This window comes from Monopterus albus, unplaced genomic scaffold, assembly GCF_001952655.1.
Source record: "Monopterus albus unplaced genomic scaffold, M_albus_1.0 scaffold14.1, whole genome shotgun sequence".
Classification (NCBI taxonomy): domain Eukaryota; kingdom Metazoa; phylum Chordata; class Actinopteri; order Synbranchiformes; family Synbranchidae; genus Monopterus; species Monopterus albus.
The window spans coordinates 3,995,540-4,022,392 of NW_018127894.1; the positions used below are offsets into that span (position 1 = coordinate 3,995,540).

At 40.3% G+C, this 26,853-nt stretch overlaps 3 protein-coding genes across 11 annotated transcripts in view; 1 reads left to right on the forward strand and 2 right to left on the reverse strand.

Moving 5' to 3' along the window:
* mib1 (MIB E3 ubiquitin protein ligase 1) overlaps positions 1–2,660 on the reverse strand; it is a 50,762-nt gene extending 48,102 nt beyond the window's left edge. For 4 of the 6 annotated variants that reach the window (XM_020591418.1, XM_020591417.1, XM_020591419.1 and 1 more), the window contains exons 1-2: positions 1,730–2,660; positions 758–929 (exon numbers count right to left, since the gene is read on the reverse strand). In XM_020591418.1, the coding sequence (XP_020447074.1) occupies positions 758–929; positions 1,730–1,958 (401 nt within the window). In that variant the 5' untranslated portion in view covers positions 1,959–2,660. The remainder of the gene's footprint in view (positions 1–757; positions 930–1,729) is intronic. The other 2 variants (XM_020591414.1, XM_020591420.1) reach the window with 2 other exon arrangements.
* Positions 2,661–3,212: 552 nt separating this feature from the next.
* abhd3 (abhydrolase domain containing 3, phospholipase) lies at positions 3,213–13,619 on the forward strand. Its single transcript, XM_020591643.1, has 9 exons — positions 3,213–3,614; positions 4,947–5,110; positions 6,894–7,076; positions 8,265–8,310; positions 10,624–10,736; positions 11,014–11,187; positions 11,612–11,660; positions 11,754–11,919; positions 12,109–13,619. The coding sequence occupies exons 1-9, from the start codon at positions 3,453–3,455 to the stop codon at positions 12,288–12,290; spliced, it is 1,239 nt and encodes a 412-aa protein (XP_020447299.1). The 5' UTR covers positions 3,213–3,452; the 3' UTR covers positions 12,291–13,619.
* Positions 13,620–16,563: 2,944 nt separating this feature from the next.
* Positions 16,564–26,853, reverse strand: part of greb1l (GREB1 like retinoic acid receptor coactivator) — a 45,649-nt gene continuing 35,359 nt past the window's right edge. For all 4 annotated transcript variants that reach the window (XM_020591424.1, XM_020591421.1, XM_020591422.1 and 1 more), the window contains 13 exons: positions 25,546–25,778; positions 24,813–25,378; positions 24,436–24,541; positions 24,175–24,321; positions 23,913–24,064; positions 23,615–23,776; positions 23,196–23,400; positions 22,225–22,387; positions 21,729–21,956; positions 21,496–21,637; positions 21,182–21,382; positions 19,784–19,922; positions 16,564–19,028 (listed from right to left, as the gene is read on the reverse strand). In XM_020591424.1, the coding sequence (XP_020447080.1) occupies positions 18,865–19,028; positions 19,784–19,922; positions 21,182–21,382; positions 21,496–21,637; positions 21,729–21,956; positions 22,225–22,387; positions 23,196–23,400; positions 23,615–23,776; positions 23,913–24,064; positions 24,175–24,321; positions 24,436–24,541; positions 24,813–25,378; positions 25,546–25,778 (2,608 nt within the window). In that variant the 3' untranslated portion in view covers positions 16,564–18,864. The remainder of the gene's footprint in view (positions 19,029–19,783; positions 19,923–21,181; positions 21,383–21,495; positions 21,638–21,728; positions 21,957–22,224; positions 22,388–23,195; positions 23,401–23,614; positions 23,777–23,912; positions 24,065–24,174; positions 24,322–24,435; positions 24,542–24,812; positions 25,379–25,545; positions 25,779–26,853) is intronic.

The following is a 26,853-nucleotide window of genomic DNA, read 5'->3' on the forward strand; positions in this document are numbered from 1 at the left end:
AGTCACATATGAAAATTTCTTACAAAGTGTTAAAATATCGTCTCGTCTTGTGAGCTAAGAGTAACATCACACCCCTATGTACCAGTTCCCTTGTGATGATTACTACTTACCATAACTTAGTTTTAGGATTGCTAAACTGTAAAATCTGTTACACCAATTTCCAATGTCATAACTAAAATATCGGAAAAATGTATAATTCTATATTTAAATGAACTTCACTGTTATTACACCCCTATGTTCTATCAACAGGAAGCTGATCTGCAAAGTAATGTCTTGAAAAGTGTTCACTATCTCTGGTCATCATACACAATTACAATGTGTTGTGCAGATTCAAAGCTCTAAGTTCTGAAATCTGAAACTCTACTGTAAAACAGATTGTACAGTCAATCTGCACTTTACATGACAATGCAGATCTCTGAAGACCTGAGTATTAAAAAACTTTGGAAATCTGCACAAATAAATGGGAACTGTGTTAATATAAATTTTTTTTTCCAAAGGATCTTAAAACGAGGCTGACTTGTTGCCGGCGAGGCGAGAGAGAGAGAGAGATTCTGTCTACCTGAGAGGCAAGGTGCCCAAAGGTTTTTTTTTTCAAATGTCACACATACAGAAAGCAACAAAAAGCCAAGCTATAGGACTAAAAGTGTTGGTCAACCAATCACAGTGAAGTGCAGAAATTACCGGGTTACCTTATGTTTATTTTATTGCCGGTGTAAGTTAAGGCACATTAATGGCAAACATTGTCTGGTTAACTAACCTCTCACTGCCTGGGGTCGTGATCCTGTAGAACCGGTGTCTCAGGTGATGCTTGTCTCCATGGTAACAGGTTGTGCAGAGGTCGTAATTGGTGCATTCAGCACATTTCCAGCGAATACCAATGATGGGCTGTTGACGGCAGGTGTCACACATGGTTCCATCATGCTTGATGCCTGATGGGGGGGCAGTATTAGTTGCAGTTAATAAATTGGGCTTGCATTGTGTGTAATACTACGGGTAAAATGTTTCAGCATTTTACTGTTAACACAACCTACATGTATTAATGTAAGCACAATTTTGGCTTTACTGCCTCTAATCAGTGTTTCAAGATGCAGTTGATACTTCAGAATAACGGAAAGAACGACAGAAAACTTAACTGTGTCACATTAAATGCTTGAATGGAGATGTAACCAACGAGACAACTGAATGAGGCCTGTTACTACAGAAGTTAAACTGTATTGTTACATGTAATGTTATGACCAGTACAGAGATATAAAGCTAAAAGTTGGTGAGGATGTCCTTAAGCATATTACTTACGTAACATTTATGCTTAAACAATTTAAAACCTACTAACATTGTTTTATGTAATAAGTAAAAATGGCTTTCCTCTGAATGTGCATTTATGTTGATATATTCTTCACTCTGAACATGCATCTCACACAGCTTATTTGCATTTGTTGCACACAGCTGTGGACAGGATGTATTCAAATGCTTAGCTTGCAGGTGTCAGGCAGACACTGTCTGTGTTCCTTACACAGAATAGCTACAACGAATTTACTACAATGATCCAATCTTTTCATTACACTAACAACTAATTCTCTTTGTCTGGTTGTCTACTCAAGCCCATACCTCTGCCCACCAAAGGCAAAGCCATAACTAATATTTTCTGTGTTGTGTGTAAAACACTGTTGCAGGGGAGGACACTTGTCTTAGCTTTATGAATGGTAAACGTACTGATGTTACGTAAAGTTACCTGTTGGAGCACTGTCTAATATCCTCACGTCGTATGCTCCAGAACAACGGTAGTTAGCAGCCGTCCCATTATCCCAGACAACAACCACCTCCTCTGGACTTTCAAAACTCCTGACGGTGCCAACATGTCCTTCTCCGCCATCCTGCTTCCCCCACTTCCAGTCAGGTCCGCGGACCACTCTCGCTCCAACTCCTTCCATCATCGCTCGGTTATTCCTGCCGGTGGTCATTTACGAAAAGATCTCGCAATGCCACAGCGATTCCTACAGGTTAGCAAGCTATCAGTCGTTGCTTGCCAGCTATAAGTGCTCCGGTGGACAGTTTCCAAATGTAAGTGTAAGCAAGTCTAAGCAGAAAAAAGACTGGAACAATACACAAAGCTACCCTATTAGCTAAGTAAGCTATCTAAGAAGGCTGGTGGACCCTGTTCCAAAAACTATAACCTGAACTATAAGCCAATGCCTACCCCAGTATTGTCTCTGAGAGTAGGGAACTACCGTTAATTACCCTGAAAGCCTATAAAGTAGCCACATTTCTAGCTCAGGCAGATCTCAGTACTCAGCAAGCTTGCTGTCCCTCACCTCCACTCCACAGAATGCCAGCTCTTCAACTTAACAAGCTAGCTAGCGAGCCGATTTGCTAGCTACAGCAATGCTAACAAGATAAACATCCCCTGGCTATCCGGTTCTTCTCGTTAACATAAATGCAGTCCTTTTGGTAGTTGCTTATTGTTATTTTTGTTGAGTATGGTAGTGAAGATCCATGCAATATGTTCCCTTTGTCAGCCGGAGATGGGTCTCTGGAGTCAACTCAGAAACGCGTCGCCATTATTGTCAATCATCGTTCACACCTCAGACGAGCAACAGCTAGCCACGGAGGTAAACGACAAAGCACGAAGACGCGAGGCTTGGAAAACAAGCACAAGTCCTGCCCGTGGTGCGCATGCGCATCTGCGATGTATCGGCCCATTCTCATTTTGATGTTTGGATGGCACATCTAATATTTTCAACCTTTCAATTATGTACATACAGAAAGATATTTGTGAATTTTCTGTTAAATGGTTTTTACCAGGTGGTAACCCACTTCTAATAAATGGCATATTTTGTACTGACAAGTACAAACATGAGCATTAGACAATGAATGTTTTAGTCATAATATAATGTATAGTTAGTTGATTTTGTAGAACAAAAGGGAAAACATTTTAAATACTTTTGTATATTTTGTTTAAGTGTGGGAACATATTTAACAATAGGCATTTTATTTAACAGGGCTGTGTTGGGAGAAGGTGCTCAGGGAAAGACGACAGTTCTTTATAAAACATAAGGTTGCCTATAGTGCATATTTTGCTTATGTATTTATATAATTAGATACCCATACATTCATGCAAATATGACAATACTCAACAGACAAATTTAGGTGTGAACCATTCCAGTGAAGGAAGACATCCGGGCTCACGCTGGAACTCCAGCTGCGCAGGCTGCACATCACGTGTGTTGACTGCAGGGGGTGAGTGTCTGGCTCCGAGCAGCTCCAATGGTAAGCCGGTAGAACACCGGTCAAAGAGCGCCACCGCTCGCTGATGCGGCTACATGCACATTTCTCCTACATCAAGTCCCCTTGACTGTCTCCTTCATAGTGTACTCACAGGCTGAAACAGCTGAATTTCAGCCGAGCTGGCCGCTGTCTTTGCAGTACGGGGAAATCCAGAAAATAGGGACCTTGCAATGATCTCGCTGGACTTGAATTTCAACATTTTGACAAGGGACCTGTCGCATTATGTCGAAAATCAAGTGAAAGTTGGGCTGTTCGGTTCGGGAGTAGGACTGTCTCTGGTGCTGGGCTTTAGCGCAGCATACACCTGCTACTATCTGATTTCAGTAGCGAAGGTAAGTAACCTCAGGTTTATTACCTGAGTGGCTGCTATGGAGGGACTCGTTACACCGTATAGCTTGTATGAAACCCGGTGTGTGCTTTTCACGGAAGCGCACCATTACTGACATCTGAGTGATGAAAGTCGACCGGTGCATTTGCTGATGGAGGTTTCGATTAGGTCGTATCTGTCCACATCGGTGGGCTAACGTTAAACGCCTGCACATGTGGGAGAGACCCGCGGCTGCAAGACACATTTTAACCAGTATACATGCCTAAAATCAAAATTATCTCAATCTATGTATAGCACTTATATAAGTACTGTACATTAAATCAATCGGTAGCAGCACAGTTACGATTAGATGTCGGCATTAGCTCGGCTAAGCTATCATCACTATGCGTTAGCCGGTAGGTTTTATGTAATGCATGCTGAGTTGCCATCATTTATTTTATATTGGGGCTCGCATTGCTGATTTTATAATATAATACATCACTTGTTGAGTACACATGTATGCCTTTAAGATTATTAAAATATGAATAGAATAAGTGAAAAGTTAAAATAGCCTACTAAACGTTAATCTGACCGGGATGTGTTGCTAACGTTAATTACCAATGAGGCCAACATTGTCTCTAGTGTAATGGAAGCAAAGCAAAACAGGCAGCTGAAGGTGCAAAAGAAATGTAGAAAGCACCATACCATAACATGTGGAAGGCTCTTTATTTTGTATCTGTAATGCAAGGTTAATGCATGCCTGACGTTTATTATTATGTATTAGCGTAATAAAGGCTTAAAATGTAGGTTCAGATGTGCTGTGTTTAACTTGATTTGATTTGATTTGATTTATTCTTTCAAGCATGTAAAAACAGTTGATATGACAACACACATACACATGATCCAATATCAATGTGCTTATACCTAGTACATGCTTGAATGGAGTAGGAAGAAGTCAGACTTATCCAGTCCTACCCCATGACATCATCTTACCATCATTGGTTTGCAAGCAGTAAATGATTCTCTTCTACACACACAAACTTACTTATATACTGTACTTTGCACTCTGGTCCATAGGCTGTTCTCAGTAACAACCTTGTATAAAATTAGTTGCTTAAGTCTAAATAATTTTTACAACTGAAGTTTCATCTATATGTGTTTTGTATTTTGTTTTTAGAGTTTTAATATCTGCATCAGATTAGTTATAAAATATGATGTAACAAAACATGTTGTAGAGCTAATGATGCTTTACAGTAATAGATCTGTTTTAGTATTAAATAACAGCATATAAAATGATCCCTGAGGGTCAAAAGGAGGTCAATTTTTGTCCCAGACTTCATTTACGTGTATTTTGCAGAAGCCACAGCTCATCTCCGGGGGCAAGAAGTTCTATCAGTTTCTGAGGGAGCAATGTCCAATAGTATCCGAGACCTACTACCCGACCTTTTGGTGCTGGGAGAGCCGCATCCAGACTCTGCTGAGACCCTTTGTCACAGCCAAACCCGGGGTTGTTTACAGAAAGTAAGTCATCAGTGTGACTAACATACTAACCAAAAATCCCAAAGTGAAGATTTAGTTCTCCTCTCAAGCAGACACATTCATCTGGCACATATGCATTTGAACCTGGGAATACATTCAAAATATTTCCATGCCCACTCACTGTGCACAGCTTTATAAAGAAACATCTAAATCTAGCTTGGTTAATGAGAAACTGTCATTGTCTGTTTCCTGATTTCTTTCTTTCCTCTTGGAAACAAATCACCATCTTGTTCTTAGCCAAGACTCAAAAGCTCAGAATAGAAAGAGACCTTTTGTGCCACGATGCAGACTTGGGCCGCCCTGCCTGCTGCTTGAAAATGTACATTCTGTAGAAGATTAATTGGTATTGCATTCCTTGCCCCCTGCATATAAAGGAGATTAAAATGAATTCAGTGGCATAATAAGAAAGACTTATTTCTTATGATTACTATTTATTACATCTTTATACAATCTGATTTAGTTTGTTTTATGCATTCTGACATTCTCTAATGTCCACAGCCATGCCTTTTGGCTAGGTTTAGGTGTGTTTATATACACTGTAAGTTGTATTATATAGTGTAATCATATGTTGTTTGTCAGCCACATGTTTATGGTTGAATTGAAAGAAAAAAATCTCTGCTTTGTTCACCCTTAACATTAACAATAAACATTAGCCACAACCTTAACATAAAACATTTATTTAAAACCAATTAAAGCTAATGCTAGGCCTTACAGCAATAATATTGGCAGAGATCTGTTCTGGATCTGTTAATAGAGATTTTGATGTTTTCAAAAGTTGACACATTGGTTTGTTATAAATGGTTATGACTAACAATAATTTAATTCTTCAGTTGAATCATTAGTTCCATCATTTGTCTGTCCCAAGGACATTCACATTGCCTATGACTGTCTGCTGCTGTCCCATTCCTCAAGGAGATAAATATTCTCATAATGCACAGTAACTTTATCCAGCCTTAACTAACTCACTGTTATTACACGTGTTAAGACTAATGGTCACATTTGCTTAAATCATTATCACATTCCCTCTGGGGAAAGAGGACATCCCCATAATGAAGTTACCCAAGCCTGACCGAAGCAGCGTGCAGACTGTCCTGTTTGTCATTGGCCAGCTGGGTGAAATTTCACTCATCCCATTGTGCGAGCAGAGGATTAGAGGCATGTCCCCTCCCACTTTGTACTTTGGTCATTTTAGATTGGCCTTCCCTGACTTCAAACTCGAGCCTCAAGTGCATATTTCATGGCGGTTCTGTAATCTAATGCTGATGTCTTTACCACCGGTTGACCAAGTTAGCTCACAGGCTGCGGTTTGTGCTTGTATGAAGTGGGAATGAATGACCTCACCTGCCAGGCTAGGATTGTATAGCCCAGAAACGGATTGATCATAAGAAACCACTGGTGCAGTGTTCTTCTCATTCTAACTTGGTATGTGTTGCAAAGCACTCTGACAAGATGATCACAAGGGAAATGAGGTAGCTGTCAGTGAGCGTTCTACTCACATATCCTTTGGCAGTGTGCGTGCATACAGTGAAATAATCCACTGAAACCGAACAGAAACAACTAGTTGTGCAGAGAATGGATCCAGAGTATGTTAACAATGTTTAATGACCATGCAATGAGCATATTTAAAACCCTAAAATCTACTATAATATTAGTATGCGAGTGTATGCATGTGAAAATGAAATAAATAAATACACAAAGATAAAGTGCAGGATAATGTTCAGAAAGACCCATGTTGCTGAGTTGCATGTCCGGCTTGTCTCTGCAGTGAGCTTATTAAGGCAGCAGATGGAGGACAGATCTCTTTGGATTGGTTTGACAACGATGACAGCCCCTCTCATCCCGAGCCTGCCACCAGGCCCACAGTCCTCCTTCTCCCTGGTCTGACTGGCACCAGCCGAGAGTCTTATATCCTGCACATGGTCCAGCAGAGCCGGGACCTGGGCTATAGGTGGGTGCGCTTGGCTGGATACCCTGGCTGAGGTCCAGTGCTGAACACACATTCAGGGTGCTGAATTCCAACCCTGACAGTCTCTGTGCCTTATGTTTTAATTAGTCTGTCTTTTTTCTTTTTGTCCAAACAAAGCAAAATGCACCAACCAGTCATACCAACACTGATTAAAAGGTAAAACCAGGCATCTGGTTTTGTCGTGATGTTTTTTTTTTTAACCTTTATAGGTTAAAATTTAGGTAAACCCCTGACACTGAAGTGCACAAATGAAGTGGGCAGCTAAACTTTGTGTTAAGAGCTGCTTATGTAAATAGATAAACGTAGCACAGTCTTGAAGAGTTGCAGAGGAAGGCACTTTTCCCCTCTTTCTTCCCTCTATATTAGGCCCTTCCTGTGTTCCCTGCACTTATTCTTTCACCCAGATTTGGGAAGGCATGGGAAGAGAGTCAGCAGACTCAGCATCTTCCACCCCTCACCCCTGTCTGTGTAGCTTAATGAATTACAGCTTATTCTGGTACAAGCTTTCCAGTTTAGCCCGTACCAGCATTCGAGTCTATGCTGCAGTGTGTGTTTAAGCACCCCGCCGCCTCCCCTCTCCTCTTTTCCCAACACCCTATCCAGCCCCACCTTACTGCTGAGCTACATCTATATACGCAGCAGGCCCAGCTCCAACAGATCATTGATGACTGGTGAGCGATGTTGGGCAAGGAGGGAGGTGGTAGCCTTTGCTCTACAGTATAAACAGAATGCCAGTGACCCAGACTCATTGGACACCACTGGCAGCAGTGCACAGATATTAGCTTCTAAAAGGTTTTGGGTGGGACTGACCTCTCTAACCCATCAGAGATTTTCAAGTATTGTTGCATGCTCATTTCCTCTAATTTCATAAGGACAAATGTCTGAAGAGTTGGGCAGAGCATAGCTGGCCATAGTAGAGTAAAGAGGAGCAGGGAGAGGGAGTGCTAGGAGGAGCAGAGTGGAATGATTTGGAGTTTCATGCTAGCGCTACCTTACATTGCATAATGTAGCTTTAAATGATTCATTGATTGCCAGTATTATGTCGCAAATGTTGTCTTGACCAACCAGTTGATGAAACAAACTTATCTTTTCAGCTCTTCTTGAACTTGTTTCAATAAGAGCATAAACCCTTATAATGATTTGTAAGAGTGTATGCTTTGTGTATTTCAGATGTGTGGTATTCAACAACAGAGGAGTCTCTGGTGAAACACTACTGGTAAGAATCTACGCTTTCAACTTGCAATTCTTTCTTATTTCACTTAAATTCTATTCCTTTTTCACATTCAGAAACACAGATGTACATAGGATAAAAAGGACTGTGAAGGACAGATGGTTTTCCGGTTTATCAGCATGACAGCTTCCCGGTTGAATTGTCGTTTTCTTTGCTTCAGCCGGCACCGAGCGTGACTGTGACACCCGTGTCACAGAGCCCACAGGGAGCCTAAGCAGACACTGCACAGACAGTGTTGTTGCACAGCGGGGATTAAGATGCAGGCAGATTCTGTATTTTAATGCCGGTCCACCGAAATATGACCTCGCCGAGCATGTCCTTTTCTGACACCTGGCTTAATCTGTCCTCTTACACCCGGGTATATTTAGCCAACAAAATGGGCCTGACCTCTGCTAGCACTTAGCATGCCCACTGTTTTTTTTCCATGTCTCTCCTCAGTTTCTGTACATCTGCACTTCAAGAACAGAGGCACGGCTGTATCGCCCTGATCTATTCATACCATTACTACAGTTCATCCAGTGCACAATGGTATTTCATTGCAGGCAAGGATTTCTCACAATCAATCTAATGTTCCTCTTAGTAGGGATAAATGTGAATCATCTGTGTCCTGCTGGTGTTGTAGCTGCAAAAAAAAAAGAGCAAAGTGTCCAGTTTGATTGAAACATACTGTATATTCTACATTATAGTCAGAATGTAGTTGCCTCAGCTGTATTCAGATTAAAAAAACTAAAGTTTTGCCATGTGTCCTTGGCACTGTATTGTGTGGTGAGGTTAAGGAGAGAATTTTCTACCCTTATTCTATGCAAATGAATTTGTATTTGTATGCTCCTCTGAGTGTTTTCTCTGTGTCCAGTTAGTGTGAATATCCTCCACTGTTTAAATAGGCCAGCACTTTATAATGAGCCCATGTGTGAAAGACACCCCCTGCCTCAAAGTCTATCATCAGTGCCCTATTTCTAGATCTTGTAAAATGCCTATTCCATTACACTTTCCTGTGTAGTCTGCTCAGATATTTCTCTAACTACTGGTCCTTTATATTTACTTTAAAAAACATGCTCCTTTAAGTTAGAGCTGGGTTGTTTTCTAATGTTAAGTAACCTCTTCGCTTGAACAAAAAAAGGTTTTAAGTAGAAAGAGATTTTACTAGCTTTGCTTAAAAATGTAGAACAGCATTACTATCATAGTCAGAAATACCCGAATAGATATTAATAACACAGTGTTTGTCGACATAGAGTGTACAGTCGTACCTTTGCAACATTAGATAAAGATACCTTCTTAGCCTGCAAACACAGTTCTAATTTATTTTAGGTGAAGAAGGTTATAAAGTTGTGAACATAAATTTTGTAAACACCTTTACACATTTATAGATTGATTTAAACTTGTACTTTCCAAGTGATGGCTGAGAAGAGAAAAACACACCATAATAGTATAATAACTAATTGTTACAGATTCCCAAAACCTATTGTGACATCTTTACCTGACCAACAGTTGAAAGTCAGAAAACACTCAGTTTATTTGTAAGAGTAGTTACATAGCAGAGGATGGTTTTGATAATTCAACCTCTGGGTTACAGGCCCCTTGTTCTTCCGCTGCACCACACTGATACATATAGGGCTTAACCTCAATCCCTGGTTTAGAACGCCAGTGCCGTATCCACTGGGGTTGCTGTGGATGCTAGTGTTCAGAGGTAGGAGGTAAATTTCAGTTCACAGGGATGTCAGCTTTTTGCATGAAGTAAAATCAGGGGTCATGAAAGAGTTCAGTTTGTGCAGCCCACACTGCCATTTTGTTGTTTTTTCCAAGATAATACAATACAATATTCCAAGATAATACTTTTTTTTGCCACAGAAGACTAGGAAAAACATCAAATATTCTTATTTATGACACTAGAACCAGTGAATGTTTGGCTTTGTTTTCTTTAAAAATCGACTTAGATTAATCAGTTATTTATCATTATTAACAGTTACACATTCATTGTCTGCATTTCAACTAATTGATTAATCAGCTAATCATTTCATCTCCTGTTCAATTTTCCTTATATGTCATATGGATTCATTTTACTGCAAGAGCTTTTTGCATTAATACACTACAGCACCAGCAGATATCAATATCTGATCTTCCCTAAAGATGGAAAAGGTCATGACCTGAATGGTTGCTGCTGTTAGCTATAGGAGTTCTTCTCATTTGCGCACGTACCCATAGAATGGGAAAGTGCCTCCAAACCTTTGATAGATTGATCTGTGTAGATCATGAATCAGAAAGAAACGAGTGGCTGTATGTTCTTCCTGTCCCAATCAGACCCCGAGGACCTACTGTGCAGCCAACACAGAGGATTTGGAGACCGTTATCGAGCACATCCAGAAGACCAATGAAGCTGCTCCAGTCATGGCTGCTGGAGTATCCATGGGCGGGTAATGAAGCCACTCATCACCAGCGGACTAGACATCTCATACTGCTAACAAGTACTGTATGTATGAATGTGACTTAAATGTAAACAAGAAAACACCACAAATGCACTGCTGGCTCATTGGTAACTAAACCTGCACCTAAAAAGTAATACCCAGTCATCACATCAATTATTTACAGAGAGATCACTCACATTTATTACTGCAACTGTGTGATTGGTTAATATCAAGTGTATTCCCTTATTTACATTTGGAGCATCTTCTACAATCTCTCCCTATTCAGGATGATGCTGGCCAACTACTTGGGGCGCAAGGGCCAGGAAACCTGCCTGAAAGGTGTCATAGTCTTCTCAGCAGGCTGGGATGTATTTGAGTGCACCGCCTCACTGGAAAAACCCCTGGACCGTTTGCTCTTCAACTCCTACCTCACCAGCTGCCTACAAGCTTCTGTTCATAGGTGAGCCAGGGCCAGAGCAGGGTTACCACAGCCACTAACTCGCTGCCAGCAAGTGGGGGTTAATCGTTCAGAAGCTTGAATAACTGGGGCTTGCGTATTTAATTTAGATTTTTGATTTTGACAGTGCAAGGCAGAGATGCTCGACTGCTGCTGCATTTTCATTTGCCAGTAAAGAAAGCATATTTTAAAAGCCTGATAACATTTAATAAATATAATTCTCACAATACATTCCAATATGTATATTAACATGGGCATGGTGTAAATGCACCGTAATACTTTTGGAATACTGCTTTTCAGGTGAAGTTTAACTGTTGTCCTATTATGTTGTTACAACCTTGTTGACATTCTTGAGGGACATTATAGAGATGCAAATCATTTCAGCTAACTTCAGTGGGTGACCTTATTATTTTAATCTCCCCACCAGACACAGACCAGTGCTTGAAAAGTGTTATGACATTGATCATGTCATGAAGGTAGGCGGTTATTCTCAGTGACACTTGGCTGTAAATGCTCATGGAGTTAAATGAGATGGTCAGAAAATGTATTATATCACATGTTCCCTACAGGCAAGGACCATCAGAGAGTTTGATGAGAGGTTCACCTCTATAATGTTCGGTTATCCCACCAATGATGACTACTACCGTGATGCCAGCCCTGTTCACAAGCTGAAATCTGTCCAGGTGCCAATGCTGTGTCTGAATGCTGCTGATGATGTCTTCTCCCCTTCTCATGGTAAGTTCTAGCAACCTCGCCAGATTTTCTGCGACTTCTTTTGCTTTTTTTAAAATCTATTATTATAGAATATGGTGAAATAGATTGTATACTGTAGGATTACTGGTACTGCTAATATGGTGGCATGAAGAATGAGAATGTTGTCTATAGAGAAGAAAACAGGGCCTGACTCCTTTGTTGTCTTTACAGCCATTCCAGTGGAGGCAGTGAAACAGAACCCTAACTTGGCCCTGCTCATCACCTGCCACGGTGGCCATATTGGTTTCCTCGAGGGCCTGTGGCCTCGGCACAGCACTTATATGGACCGAGTTTTCAAGCAGTTTGCTAAGGCAGTCATCGAACAAGGCAGCCGACTCAACGACCTCTCCTGATAAGAGCCTCTCTTATTTATTTCTTCTTTCTTTTCTTCCTTCCTTTAATCCTTCATTTTTTCCATCCACCTTTCCTTACTGTATTTCATCCTTTATTCCTTCTTTTCAATCCTTGCCCTTCATCCCTCCTTAATGCATTCCGGCCATCCTTTTCCCCTCCCTCTCCGCCTGGTACAGTTCTTTTTCCCCTTCATTTCCCTGACTTTATTTTGTCTTTGACCTCCATCCTTCCGCCCCATTCTTCCTCCAGCCACAAGCAAAAAAAAAACGTCCTTCTCATTTGAAGGACACATCTTATTGAACGCAGTGTTTGTGTTGCATTCAACATTCATTTATTCCATACACAAGTCATTGTATGTGATCATGCTCTCAATGGTGTGCTTTTTAAAAAACAAACACAGTTGTTCATGTCACTGTTGAAATGCTGAATATGTGCCCATATTGCTTAGTTGAATTAGCTAGCAAAAAAAAAAATGTGATTACCTTGTGCAATCATTTTCTTTTGAAGTTAACAAGTACTGTACATGAAAATAGTCATCACTGTTCATGAAGCATTTAGTACTTATATCAGTAGGATTTTAGCCCTCAGGGATTTTCTTTATTTATTCATTTCCTGTCTGTGTAATTTTGTTTTGTCATCCTCCTTTAGTTTGTATTTTCATTATTTAAACGTTGATGTTATCGTTTACCACTTGGCATACGGTTGTTTGCTTCTGTAAAGTAATAGTTTGATGTTACAGGAAATATGCTTTTTTGTTTTCTTGCAGAGAGTTAGTTGAGAAGATTGACACTACTCTTACGCCAGTTTGTTAAATATGAAGCTATAGTCAGCTGTCCATTAGCTTAGCTTAGCATAAAAACTGAAAAGAGTGGGGAAAGGCTAGCTTTTCTCTGTCCAAAGGTTAAATAATAAAAAAAAAAATCTGAATACCAGAGGTAGTAGGTGGATTTTGTTTCCTTTGGATATGTCCATGCTAGCTGTTTCTCCCTGATTCTTTGTTTATTAATTTCATTCAGTGTATGAAATGATGTCCCAAAGGCTGAACAGAACAGTATATCAGTTCCATTAGGATTTTCTTTGCATGTGTGTGTGTGTTCTTGTACTTGATATATAGTGAGGACCAATAAAAACATTTTTTTTTGTTACAGTGTGAGGACATGTTGACTGGTCCTCACTTTCTGAAACAGCTTTTTGAGGGTTAAGACTTGGTTAAAGGCTTCAGGTTAGACTTAGGTTTAGTGTTAGGTATTAGGGGAAGGGTTAAGGTTAGGCATTTAGTTCTGATAGTTAAGGTAAGGGTAGGGGGCATGCATTATGTCAATGGGTGTCCTCACATGGGGCATGCATTATGTCAATGAGTGTCCTCACAAAGATAGAAGTGTGTGTGTGAGAGAGAGAGAGAGAATCATTGGTGGTTATTTCTGTAAAAAAGTCAGACAGTGCTGCACGCAGTCATGTGAATGAATTAATGCACACTTTGGCTGTCTGAAGTGGTGGTTGTTGCTTTATGAACTGCATCCTATCATTAATGGAATCTGATTGTCTTTTGTTGTTATTGTTGTTTTGTTTTGCAAGCAATGTTCAAGGGCCTGGCTACGGTGTCTGAGCTGGCATGGATGAAACAAGTAGATCTGACCGGTGGCCAGGCTTTCAGCAATGCACTGCATGAAGGATTTTGACTTCCTGTTCCTGTGGAATGTTGGTGTCTCTTTGTTCTGCCAAGTGTCCATTGAGTAGCAGGTGGCTCATCAGTGTCAAGTCCTGAACCTTAACATCATTTCTAATCTGTAGCACAAAGGACTTTTGTGTTTTCTCATAGGATGCTGCATTTCATTTTGTACACTAGATAAAAAGAAATAAAATAAGAATAATCATTCTGTTTAATATGTGCAGCAATAAGATTTTAAATTAAAGAAGTATCTCTATAGTACAGTACTAGTATATGCACATTACCAACATGAGTGTAATATGCTGTATTTAATAAATTACTAATCAGAGTCTAGGTCCATTTGTCTGCTGTCTCTACTGCATGTGCTTGTATAAGCAATTTGATTTTTTCTTTTTTTGTCTGTCTGCATCAATGGGGATTTACACCTATCACTACTGATAAACTGTATGGTTAGAAGGTCACATGATGTGTTCCTTTTGCACAGGGCCTCACCTTTAGCAACAGACTCGCTGCCTGAAGGCAAGACATTTTACTGTCTGCCATTGGAGCTGACTTACTGCATGACCAGCAGGTTACTGCAAAGTCACCCTCCCTCTCCTCTCACATCACAGTACAGGGTTTCGGTCCCTGGAATTGACTCACTTCACACTCACGGGCTTATCAACTGATAGGATATGCATTGCTCCAAAGGCAAACTTAATCCACCAGCACTCCACTTACCCCCCAGTAAGCCGACAGACAGATAAGCTTTGGTTTTAGCTTGATGGCTTATGGAACCCAGAGAGTAATTAGAGTAGACTGCCAAGAGGGATGAGCGATTTACTCATGGTTCCCATCAATAAAAATTATATTACAGGAATCCCTCTATTATGGATGTTGGTATCTCTGCTCATAATCATATAGTTATAGATCAGTAAGCCAAATGTGCTTTAATGTGTTATGATGAAATTGAAGATAATATTCCACAGGATCAGTGGTATGCCAGATTTCAAAAGTAGTTTAATATTAAATACTGCATTGCCTGAGGACTCAATAACTGAAAGAAATCAGTTAGTGGGAAATGTCAAGAGACTCTTTTCCTTTCTTTCTTCAAAGTATTCACTGAAGTGTTCACTCAAAGCGCATATCAAACAATGAAATAAATCAAATAAACTATCAATTAAAATTACAATATAATCAAAGAAAAATAACCAATTTGTGCATATGGTATTGTGCAGCTGTGATCATAAAACATTCAGTTAACCCTTTGCCTTCTCTATAAATACTGTAACTTTGTTACATATGAATCATTACGGGAGATCAAGATCTTTTAGAGACATGCCTCTTTTGGGATTTGAGCACAATATATCTTTCCCAAAAGAGCAATTAAGAGTTGCAAGAATCAGCATGGCAACCATTTTGTCCTCTCTCCCTTATCCTAGCTGAAAATAGCTTTGTGTTATATCACACGGGGGTTGTAGGTTGAAGTGTTCTCTAATATTACCTTGTAAGAGCTGAAATAGCATTGTCACAGGACCAACAATGCCCTTGTGCCATTAGAGTGAAGCCAGAGAAGAACCTAGCATCCATTATGGAGCAATGCCTGCTCTTGATAGTGATGGGGTCATTGTGCATGCTAACAGCATGGTTACAGAGGTGCTGGAGTGAGACAAATATCAGGGAGATTGTCCTTAGGAAATGAGCAAGGGTCTGGGTTATGCTCTTCAGCAGTACAGCCTAGGCTTGAATGCTGAGGTGATAGCGAGAGATTTATTAATGCCAGACTATAGACAGGGCTGCACATTAGTTTCAACAACACTACTCAAGATTTGAATTCATGCATTTGCAACACATTTTGAAAGACACAGCAGGTAGATGGGAAGCCTTGTAAAAAAATAAATAAAAACATTAAAAAGTGACATGTTTAATCATTAAAACAAATGGACAGCTTGAATGGTCTCTCCACTGATGTTACACATAAAGTTCAGTTTAGTAGTTACAAGGAGTACTACACAGCTTGTGCAAGAGGTTTTATAATGTCTTCTGTGGCTCTGGGGAGACCTTTTCAAAGAAATGAAAAAAGCCCTGATGACATCATCAGGGTTTTTTTAGTTTGGGGTTAAGTCCTAGTAAGCCTGTGTTACAAAAATGGGCAACCGGGAGGCAGTTCTAATGAATTGTGCAATCGCGTTGCATTATGGAAAATGTAAGATCAGGGGATGCCTCTACTAAATCAGTGGTGCACCCCTTTAACCACTCAACAAACCTGTAAGAGGCTCTGGGGCTATTTGTACACTCAGGTTTTCTGGAGTTGCACTTGACTAAAGCTTTTCTGGGAGTACATCATTCTAAACAACTGTACTGTATCTAGTGTTAGGGTTAGGGAAAAGATACCTGGCAAAATTTAGTTCCTGACAAAAACTCTATAGAAAGAGTTAGAATCAAAAGAAGGCCTCAGTTCAAAATTCTAAATTTATTTGGTAAATTTGGAAACCTTTAGATGCCTACTAGAAATTAAAATAAATGTATTTATGCACAGCCTGAGTTTGTATTGTCTGTAATGTGTTGTACTACTGTTGCATGTTTTGTTTTCAGATTTACCCATGAAAACCACAGAAAAAATATTGAGTTACATTCATAAACTTTATTACATTCATCAGTTGTCAACAACAATAGCATGGCTCTAATGTCGCATGCTGACAGCCCGCAACCACAACGGCAAACATGAGGTAGATCACCTAAACACCAAGGCCACAAGTGGGCTGCACATGGTTACCAAACGCATTTCAGTGGAGATTGCAAGAGCAGTTTGCATATTAAGTATTAAATTATCAAAAAAAAGAATGACACATTCAATGGACCATTGGAGTTTAACAATAAAGTATTAATCAGCAGTGTTATATTGACTAATTCTGGGGGTTTGGGGAACTTAATCGAATTGTTTTGCCTATATGGAAATGTTTTTTCTGCTGGCTACTTGTATAGTGCAAGTTCACATTTCCTGCCCCCACCGACATTCAGTAGATCTAATCATTTTTTGGGTCTTGTGCAAAACCTTCATAGATGGTTTTGAAGAGTACACATGCTCTTGGTTTAAGCAAGCTCAGCATGCAGTCAAATATTACACTTCAATATGATTATCAGTTCAAAATGCTTGTCAAATAAATAAGAATCCCTCATGGACCAAATTTTCATTTTCAATACAAATCCAACACAAGAACAGGAGGGGGTACAGACATACGGTTAAGGACACATCTAGGTAGATACTTCTTGTCTTTGCAACATAACATAAAATGCAGAAGACACTGTAACCAAAATATACCGGCAAACATTACACAAGACTAAAAAACAGCAGTAACCCTCAGTGGTTAAGGGGATGAAATAATATATTAATAAAGTAAACAAAGCTTTAAACAGTACAGTAGTCCAAAATCCAATTATTTCATCTTGCTTCACTCAGACAAACATTTCTTGCCCTCCCAATTAAATGGTTTCTTCATTCTCATTGGTCTGAAAAAGGCATCAGTTGAGCTGTGACTGTGTGAAATGTCCCCTAAGGAATATTCTTTGGATAACCCTGTGCAGAAACGTTCTGATTTCAAGTATATCAAGTGACCTGTTCTGCTGCTTTTGGCAGTTTGAACCATTTGCTTTAATTATCCTTTAAGATGGCAGATGATGAATTTAAGGTGTTAATGGTAGTTCAGATTATCAATATACAGTACAATCAGCCTCAGAACATGAACAAAACGACCAGAGGGGAAATCTAGGCACAGTCAGTAGCAGGATATTTGGCAGTGAAGTGGCTTGCTTGGCTTCATGTAATTATGCTTAAAATCTCTATTACCTAAGTCAGTAAATGCCTCAGTGTAAAATACATTAGACTATACTTCCATGTTGCATGCACATTAACAGACGCGTTGTAAAAATCAAACCCTGCAGCAAGTCATCTATCGTCTGGTTTGGAGAACATCAACTTCATATTCATGCCATCACAGAATAATAATGCCCAACATTCTTGAAAGGACATAACTGGTACTTTTCTTTAGTTGTGAATATATTCACATAAAAGTTATTTGGTGTCTATTATCAAACTCTGTCTACCACAACTTGATGTGAGAAGGATTATCTATGCCACATAAATATTTCACAGGCACGAGAGGAGTCCTCAATTGTAGTTAAATGTGCTAGCTCAAATAATTGGTTATTGTTTGAATCCCACTGGTGTTACAGTAGAATTTGACACTCTTGATGATAGAAATCCATTACAGACCATTGTCTATATTTATTATTCTTTAATAAAGTGAGCTGACTTTTTACAATTGCTGAGCTTCATGGAGTTTGAGAGGCAAAGCAGGTGAGAAGGGACCAGTAAAGAGAAAGGAAAATGCAAGGTGCAGCTCAGGATGTCTTTGGTGCCAACATAGGTTAATGCCAGAAATACATGATCAATAGGGAGACAAGCGTCACCTCTCCCTTAGATCTCTCTTAAAACCCTGAGATAAACATGTGTGTCCAGGATGGGACATACTGCCAAGTTCGTGTACACATAAAATCTTCAAATAGTCACATTACCGATCGCAGAGCGTCCATTTTTGCAAAATACAACAATAAAACAAAAGAAGTTCTGCTTCAGCTGTGCTTCTTCAGTAGAACACAAGCTCAAGTGGAGACAGCTACAAGCAAGGTTTGCATGCACTGACCCTCTTCAGAGCCAGGCATAGTGCACTGTAGTACAAATGAAGAAAAGCTACAGCAGCTTGCCATGTGTCTACTTGTGGGGTACCTCAGGTCTTCTACTTCAGTATATCCCACATTCCAGTGGGGTGGCAGGAATTATGATTACTGGCTGGTTTGGAATCAAATCTATCCTCATTTCTGATCGTGTTTCTGCAGCAGAGCGGTGGACCACAGCGGTTATAGTTTCAAACATGGCGGCCAGTCAGAAAGTAGAGGGGTCGATCTTCACTACAGTTAGCTGTCTGAAACTCGTCCCGCAGCCGGAACTGCCACTGGTCCTCTAGCTCCAGTCGAACAATAGTCTGACGGAGGGAACTTCGGTCCTGGCAGATCACACAAAGGGTGGCACCTGCAGGCATAGTCAGGGGCAAAACTTAGATGATACAGACTACATAGAAAACTAGAATACTAGTCCTGCTAGTCCTGTTCTTTCTTAAACCCACCAGGGCTTCGTCAGAGCTAACAACTTTAATTATAATACAGTAATAACAATGACACAGTCAGTGCTCTTTCAAAAGATATTTCATTATTTTGTGTTTTGATGATGGTGGTGGAGACGCTGTCTAACACGTTGGTCCAAAATCTCCCCTAGGTGTTCAACTGGGCTGAGATCTGGTGACTGTGAAGGCCATAGCATCTGATTCACATCATTTTCATCCTCATCAAACCACTCAGTGACCCCTCGTGCCCTATGGATGGGGACACTGTCATCCTGGAAGAGACCACTCATTTATTTAGGCTTTTCCTTGCTTGTCACTCGTCTGTATATCAAGGTATGATGTCAGTAGTTAAAGAATATGTTACTTTAATTACTATGATACTTTATGGGCAACGTCCTAAAACCCAATCAGATCATCTATTTTATGAAGTGCAGGTATGTGGTGTTCTGTGCATACTGTTTTATATCGTGCTATTTTTGAGGTCTTGTGATCACAAAAATGGGTCAATGCACAGAAAGACACAAGACCATATGCAGAGAAATCCCACAGTGACAAAACAGTGCCATGTAGCACATGTACCATTGTGGCATAATAGAATAACTAGAAGTCGACTACATGACAACAGAAACAGACAACATTAACTGTGACTACACTGATGGGTCACCTTTGAGGAACCGGAATTTCTTGAGGAGTCCAGAGACCACAAAGGAGTCACAGAGGTAAAGCAGTAGACCACTGAACACCAGGTCCTGATGGTTCAGGTTGGTGGAGTGTGGACGTGAGCTGATGTAACACACAGTAATCTATGACAAAAGACAACAAAAATATCAATTTAATAATCCCTGCATGGAGCTAATAACATCCTTACAAGCAAATCTATAGGTTGCATTGTGTGCAACTGTGCACCATGATTTATTTCCATTACAGGAAAAAACACAAACACAAGAAACATGTCTAGGTTAGCATATAATGACATTGTGCAGAGTGCACAGACTGTTATCACCTCATATGCACAAATGTACAATACAAATATGCTTTGTTAGCATTCGTTGTTTGCATATGTGCACGGATGCAGGTCAGAATGTTCTCAGCAAAACAGATGGTAAAATTGTGCAACACACTTCTGTTTATTTAGCCTTATATAAACATTTGAAATAAACCTATTCAGCAGGCCTTTCTTTTTTTGTAATAGTTAACAATTTTGTGAAACCCCTGAAACAGCAAGTGTTCAAATATATTTGATTATGCATGTCAGGGCCTACAACGAAAATGTTTGATTTGGTAGAATCCTTGATTAGGAAATTTTGAGATAAAGGCAGAAATATATGTATATTTTAAAATGTAGTACTCCTTATTCTAAGCCAGTGGTAACTACAGTATCGGGCAGCCTTTTCATTTTACAGCTATTACTTGGACAAAGGTACTTTTAGTGCTCGCTCAAGAAGTTGGATGTTAATGAGCCGACAGGTCCCGATAAGTTTGAACCTTATTGTTTTTTTAATTGACTGCCAATTTTATTGTACCGCCCTTAACATATATTTTTAATCTTTCATTATCAAAAAATGAAGGTCCACTGGTTTGAAAGTTTGTTTGAAAGTCTTTTCTATTACCATTATTACAATCTGGTGACCCAAGTCAGCTAATTATTGTATATCATAAGGCACTAAGATTCAATATAAACTGTGAGGTCCTAACTTGTCACTGCACTATGTATGCCTTAAGCTCTTGAAGATTTCTCCATTGGCATTACTTAATTTATAAAGCTATTCTTGGACTATTACCTGCAAAGTTGCAAGCAATTTACACTTTTTCTTAACAGAGCATCTTGTTATTACCTGGACCTAGTCTGAACAGACAGGTGAAACTGCGTTTATGTATACAGCTCCCTATACAATGAACTGTCTGCAAAATGAATTAAATTTACAGTCACTGGTTTCTCTGAGAAGATTTAAAGCTTTGCTGCAGGAAGCTAGTAGTTTCCAGAAGGTTTTAGTTCAAGGGATGATGCTAATAGTCTAGTCTTCTCTCCTGCTTTCAACTGTAGCCTCATGGGAGAGCTTACCTCCGGACCGACGTTGAGATAGCTGTCAATGGACAGAACTGGGTTGTCTCTGTTCTGAATAGCCATTGGAAATAGTCTGTGGCTGCAGCTCTGCAGAAATCTTTCGAACAGGAACTGGGCCGGGGCATCTAGGAGCATCTGCTCGCTGTCTGGGGCGCAAACATACTGGGACGGGCTGACTGAAGTAGGCTTTTCTATTTCCTGGGGAGAGAAGAAAGTGGTTTAGTATTATATGATGTTTCATGCTGCATGAAGACACAAGACAATAAAAGCCTACTGAAAATGGGCCTACACTGTGTGAACAAGACACCCACCACGAGTTTAGGCTTGACCAGGAAGTCTTTGTTTCCCCCAACTGGAATGTGTTTCTTCATCATGTTGAAGTAGTTGAAGCGACAGAGCAGCAGCCCACTGCTGTTCACCCTTAGGTTAAAGTCCACCTCCTCGCTGCTATACCTGCACATAGGAACAAAACAGCAATGTCAAATTTTAAAAATGTTGACGTTTTTGCTAAATGTGTTGCTGACACAATCCTCTGCTAACTTACCGATTAAGGTCATACTGAACATTCTGCGTCAGGTCCACATTGAGCATGACAAAGTCATGGAGGTGACACCGGCCGAAGGGGTGGCAGGGAGACTTGCGAGTCAGGCTGCTGCTCCATTTGCGAATACCGCACACTGCGTACAGGGTGATCTTGGGTGTGGTTTCCATATGCTGCAGCACCATCTTCAGAGACACGTTAGTGAGGGTTGAGCTTCCATCTAATGTGTCACTGAACGAGTAATGGGAGGACAGGGCAGCCAAACATAAGAAGGCATTTTTTAGTAAAACATAGTTTAAAAATGTTAATTTTACCCATTTATTAAATACTATCTGCACTTCTTTTATCAGGGGTATTTTAATATTACAATACATGCATATTAAACTAGAGGTAACTAGAGCTAAAAGTCAGTCGGAATGATAATTAATGTGAAAAATTAGAACACAAAAAGGTCAGCAGCTCATCTCTGCTAATTTTTCAAACAGCAAACAATTACTACCTGCTGTCCCCTGCCTGCTGGGTGTTCCACAGCACACAGGAATCATCCATCATGACAATGAAAGGCCATACATCCTGCCTTTTGACACCTTGCTCCTCCAATCTGTTTCTCTCCAGCTCCAGGTTGTGGTATGACAGCTCTTTGATCATGAAGCGTGCAGCACCTTAAACCGACAGGAGCACACACGCCAGTTGTTCATTTATGCGTTCTCCCAATGTTTATACCTACAGTGCTCTTTGATCAAAAACACAGTTCTGCTGGAGGCAATAAGCTATGCAAATCATATTTAAAAGCTGAGCATTAAATTTGCAAAGAGAGTGTATGCATTACAAATTTACAAGTGAATTCTTACAGTTGAGAAAATACTGTGAGTTCATGTTGTAAGGTACTATACATAAATGTTTGAATATACAGTATAAAGTGTATTTCCTGACCAGATATAGTGCATGTGGCCACAATGACACTGAGGATTACTGTAAAACAAAAATGGTTAATGGTCTTTAAACTCACTGATCCCTGTTATCGATCTGAGAAACATTTAGTTCAGTTACACCCACTTCAAACAGATCATGCACCTGATGGGCTATCTTACATACTGTATCTGCTGTATATGTTTCATACATGGTGGTGCTCTCCAGCTGGTTATGTAAGGCAAGATTTGACCTTTTATCCATTGTAAACAAACTGTAATCAATATATGATGAGTTTGGCTCACTCATTGTAATAAATCACTCATATCAGCAGGGAGATAAATTGCTCGGTGTTCTGGACTTAAAGGTACACTGGAGGCTTTAACCACTAATGGTGCTATGGGGCAAAGGTTTTAAGAGTGCACAAGAGGATGTAGGTGCATGCATGTTGGTGATGTGATACACTTTTCTGCCCCTGGCTTAGTTTTGTTCCGGTGATCGACAATTGGTGGAGGTCAGAAAAATGAATTACAGTTGAGATATCTCAGTCAAACTGCTCACCAACTCCAGCGTTATTGAACATAGCTGGCAGGACAAGCAAGATGTGGTTGGGCCAGTACTTCCTGTAGAGGGGCATCTCTAATTGCTTAACCACCAAGATGTGCAGATGAGCGGCGCCATCCATGGCATGGAAAATGTTAAACAGACCGTGTTCTTGGCGTCCTGTGGTCGGGGTGAAGATCGGGCTCTTTAACACGTCAGGGTCCTAGAGACAGCCACAGAAAAAGAGAAAGAAAAGTAAAGTTTTGACTCAGCTAATATTAAGAATGATTCAAAGGAGGCATTTTTAATAGATGTCTCAGTTTTGAATTTTAGCATGGAGAGATGAAGACGCTCACCCTCTGTTGTGATATATATAGCTACATACTCACTAAAACACCTGTGTGCTTATTCATATATTCAGAGAATGATAAACTAACCTTAGTGGAGACCAGAGGCAGGCGCATGCTCTCCAGGTGGTTGCCCTGCTGACTGAAGACAAAGTGCTGCTCCTTAGCTTTGGGAATGACAAAGTGGAGCTGGACCTCCTCCCCCAGCATGGACGAGCAGAATGTGAATGCATGGAAGGTGCATTCCGGCAGCTACAACACACACATGCACTAATAGTGAGTAGTGATATCCTAACCTGTCAAAGTATTTTATGTAACTGTACATCTGCAGTATAGCAGCTGTTGAACTGAGAGAGATGTTTGATGACAGTCTGTATGTTGCACTCACCTGTGTGGCCGGCCCTGACTCACAGTAGTGATGACACTGCTCACAGTGATGAAAGGCATTGTGGGCGGCAAACCTACTCAGACATATTGATTTGGTCTTTCGTTTGGCTGGTGTTTGGATCTCTTCTTCGTGCTTAAAATCTTCAAATACAACTATGAAAATCAAACATATGCATTAATGCCCAGTTGTTTGTATCTACAATGGCAGTTTACAATATTTAACTAAGAGACCCACTGTTGAGTGTTTGCATGTTTCTGCTGACCTTTTAAGCACTTTGGCATCTTGTCAGAGTAAACGGGGCTGGCCTTCTTGAACTTAGGGTCTCGGGGGTAGGGGTCAAAGGGCATCTTTCGAATTTCCTCAACATCAGGCCACTGAGTATTTACTGGAGTTGTAACCTCCGATGTTTCTGAAAGTGAGTCATGAAAAGGACAATCTGACGTTAGTTTTCTTTATATATCTGATGTATTTAACACCACAATAAGTCAAAATAAATGAAACAGGGAGTGCCAGTGATTCTCACCTTCCTCCTCCTCCTCTTCCTCATCATACACATCTACCTCCAACAGTCTGATGAGCATCCGAAACAGAATACGAAGAAACTGCAGGTAGGCACCAGTTTTCCCCACCTAGCAAATAACAAAAAAGTCATCTCTGTAATACTGCCAATTTTCTTTTTGCATTTTCAGCAGAAAAAAAAAGTTTTATCTAAAATAAGCGCATATTGATCAGTTTATTCATTCAGTTTTTATTTATTTATTTAAAGTTTTTTGATTAGCTCATATCCTTTATGTGGGAGTGAGCTGATATTCTGTACAAAATGTATATATATTTCAGGTTTCATATTTCAATCAGTTACAAGATGTACTTAAAGGGGAAGTAGTACTTGTGTTTTGTTACCTGTGGGGGTCCACTGAGTAACAAACGCCGAGGATGTGGCACAGGTGGCGCTTCATAATCGGCGTGATGCTGCCTGGCGATGGTCCACTGGCGGTAGTACATGCTCTGCTCTACCTCCTGCAGGTGGTGAGTGATAAGGGGCCTCAGCGGGCTGCTCCAGGCCACATCTGCATGTGGCAGTAGGGAGAAGGAGCTCAGCTGGCTCCCAGACTCCCCTGCCAGCAGACTGTACGCCGCTCGGGACATGATGACTGTCCGCGGTGACACTCGAGCGGGCTGGGAGTCACGACTATACTGTGTGGACTGGCTGGGCCTCTGGGTGGAGGAGGAAGATGGGGAGGGGGAGGAAGAGGAGGACCTGGAGTAGAGGGAAGGAGGAGTCTTGGATGCTTTGGAGGAGTTGGAGGAGAGCTGGCCTCCCAGGGAATCGCACTCCTGCTTGAATCCTTGTGTTACTGTCCCCATGTCCAACATGACGACGCCGTCAGGTGGGCAGGTGGAGGTGGAGGGCTTCTGGAAAAGGTCTGCAATGTCAGATGAACTGACACCATTCTCTGCCAAAGAACCTGAGTAAAATGAGAAAAACAGATAAATAAACTGTGTTGTAAAACCCTCCAGTATGTGTTCCCATGAATATAATGTAAAATGAAGTATACAGAGTCATTGAGGTTAACTTCTTGCCAAGTGGTGGATTTGGATATTTAATCCTATGATCCAGGATCTAGAGACTCACCAGAGGTTTTGGTTGTAGCACTGCCATTGCTCTGGGGTCTTTCCAGCTCATCTCCATCATTCAAGCTTGTGGTGGCCTTATCTCCATCTGATTCCAGAGGGGCCATGGCCCTCTGTGGCTCCTGGACCACATCCCTGGACACATAGGTGCAGGCCAGACCCACCTCCTGCTCCAGGGCTGTACGGGTCAGGTAGCTGGAGTCTATCAGACGCAGGTCACTGTATTTCAGAGATCTAGAAGAGCACAAGTTGAAAGAAGAGTGCTGCTGAAAAATGTATCACAGATCTTTAATTTTAACAATGCATTTTGAGCCCAAATATACTTATTTGTAAGCTGTTGACAATTGGATTGCCCAAAATCACGATTAAATCATTTTGTTTAGAGAAAGCGCTATAAATTTACTACTACAAATTTACTGAGTCTGATGTAACAAATACACAATTTTTATTTATTTATTTACAATATTTATTTATTTTATGGACAATGATACACCGGTCAACAGATTTGAGGATGTAGTTGAGAAGTTTAATAGGTTTTTTGTGAATGTGGGTCCTGGCTTAGCAAGTACCATTTGTACAAATGTCAATATAAATAACAATACTATTGAAAGGAATATGTGTTCTATGTTTCTTAAGCCAATTGTTGAAAAGGAAATTATAGATATAGTGAACAAATGTGGTAATAAATCATCCAGTGATATGATGGTATCAGTGTGACAATGGTTAAATGGGCAATCGAGGGGATATGCAAACCATTAACCCATATTTTTAACATGTCGTTTCGACTTGGTCAGTTCCCCATTAATATGAAAAGAGCAAAGGTTATTCCACTGTATAAACAACTTCACAAATTATAGACCAGTTTCTCTGTTGTCACAGTTTTCAAAAATCTTGGAAAAACTCTTTAATAACAGATTAGACACATTTATTGATAGACATAAAATCCTCTCTGATTGCCAGTATGGTTTTAGGTCGAACCGATCGACATCTCTGGCCATTACTGACCTAATGGAGGACATAACAAGTGCTATGGATGAGAGGAAATACACGATGGGAATATTTATTGACCTAAAAAAAGCATTTGACACAATCAATCATGAGTTATTAATGGATAAGTTAGAAAAATATGGGATCAGAGGATTGGTTTTGAATTGGATTAAAAGTTATTTGACACAGAGGCGTCAATTTGTGAAGTTGGGTGAATACCAATCGAGTGAGCTGGACATTGTATGTGGAGTGCCTCAGGGTTCTGTTTTGGGACCTAAATTATTTATACTATACATTAATGATATATGCAAGGTTTCTGATT

Excerpts from the sequence above, each read along its gene's own strand:
- abhd3 (XM_020591643.1), top strand. The coding sequence starts at position 3,453 with ATGATCTCGCTGGACTTGAATTTCAACATTTTGACAAGGGACCTGTCG. Across the intron at positions 3,615-4,946 it reads ATCTGATTTCAGTAGCGAAG|AAGCCACAGCTCATCTCCGG; the intron begins GTAAGTAACCTC and ends TGTATTTTGCAG. Across the intron at positions 10,737-11,013 it reads GCTGGAGTATCCATGGGCGG|GATGATGCTGGCCAACTACT; the intron begins GTAATGAAGCCA and ends CTCCCTATTCAG.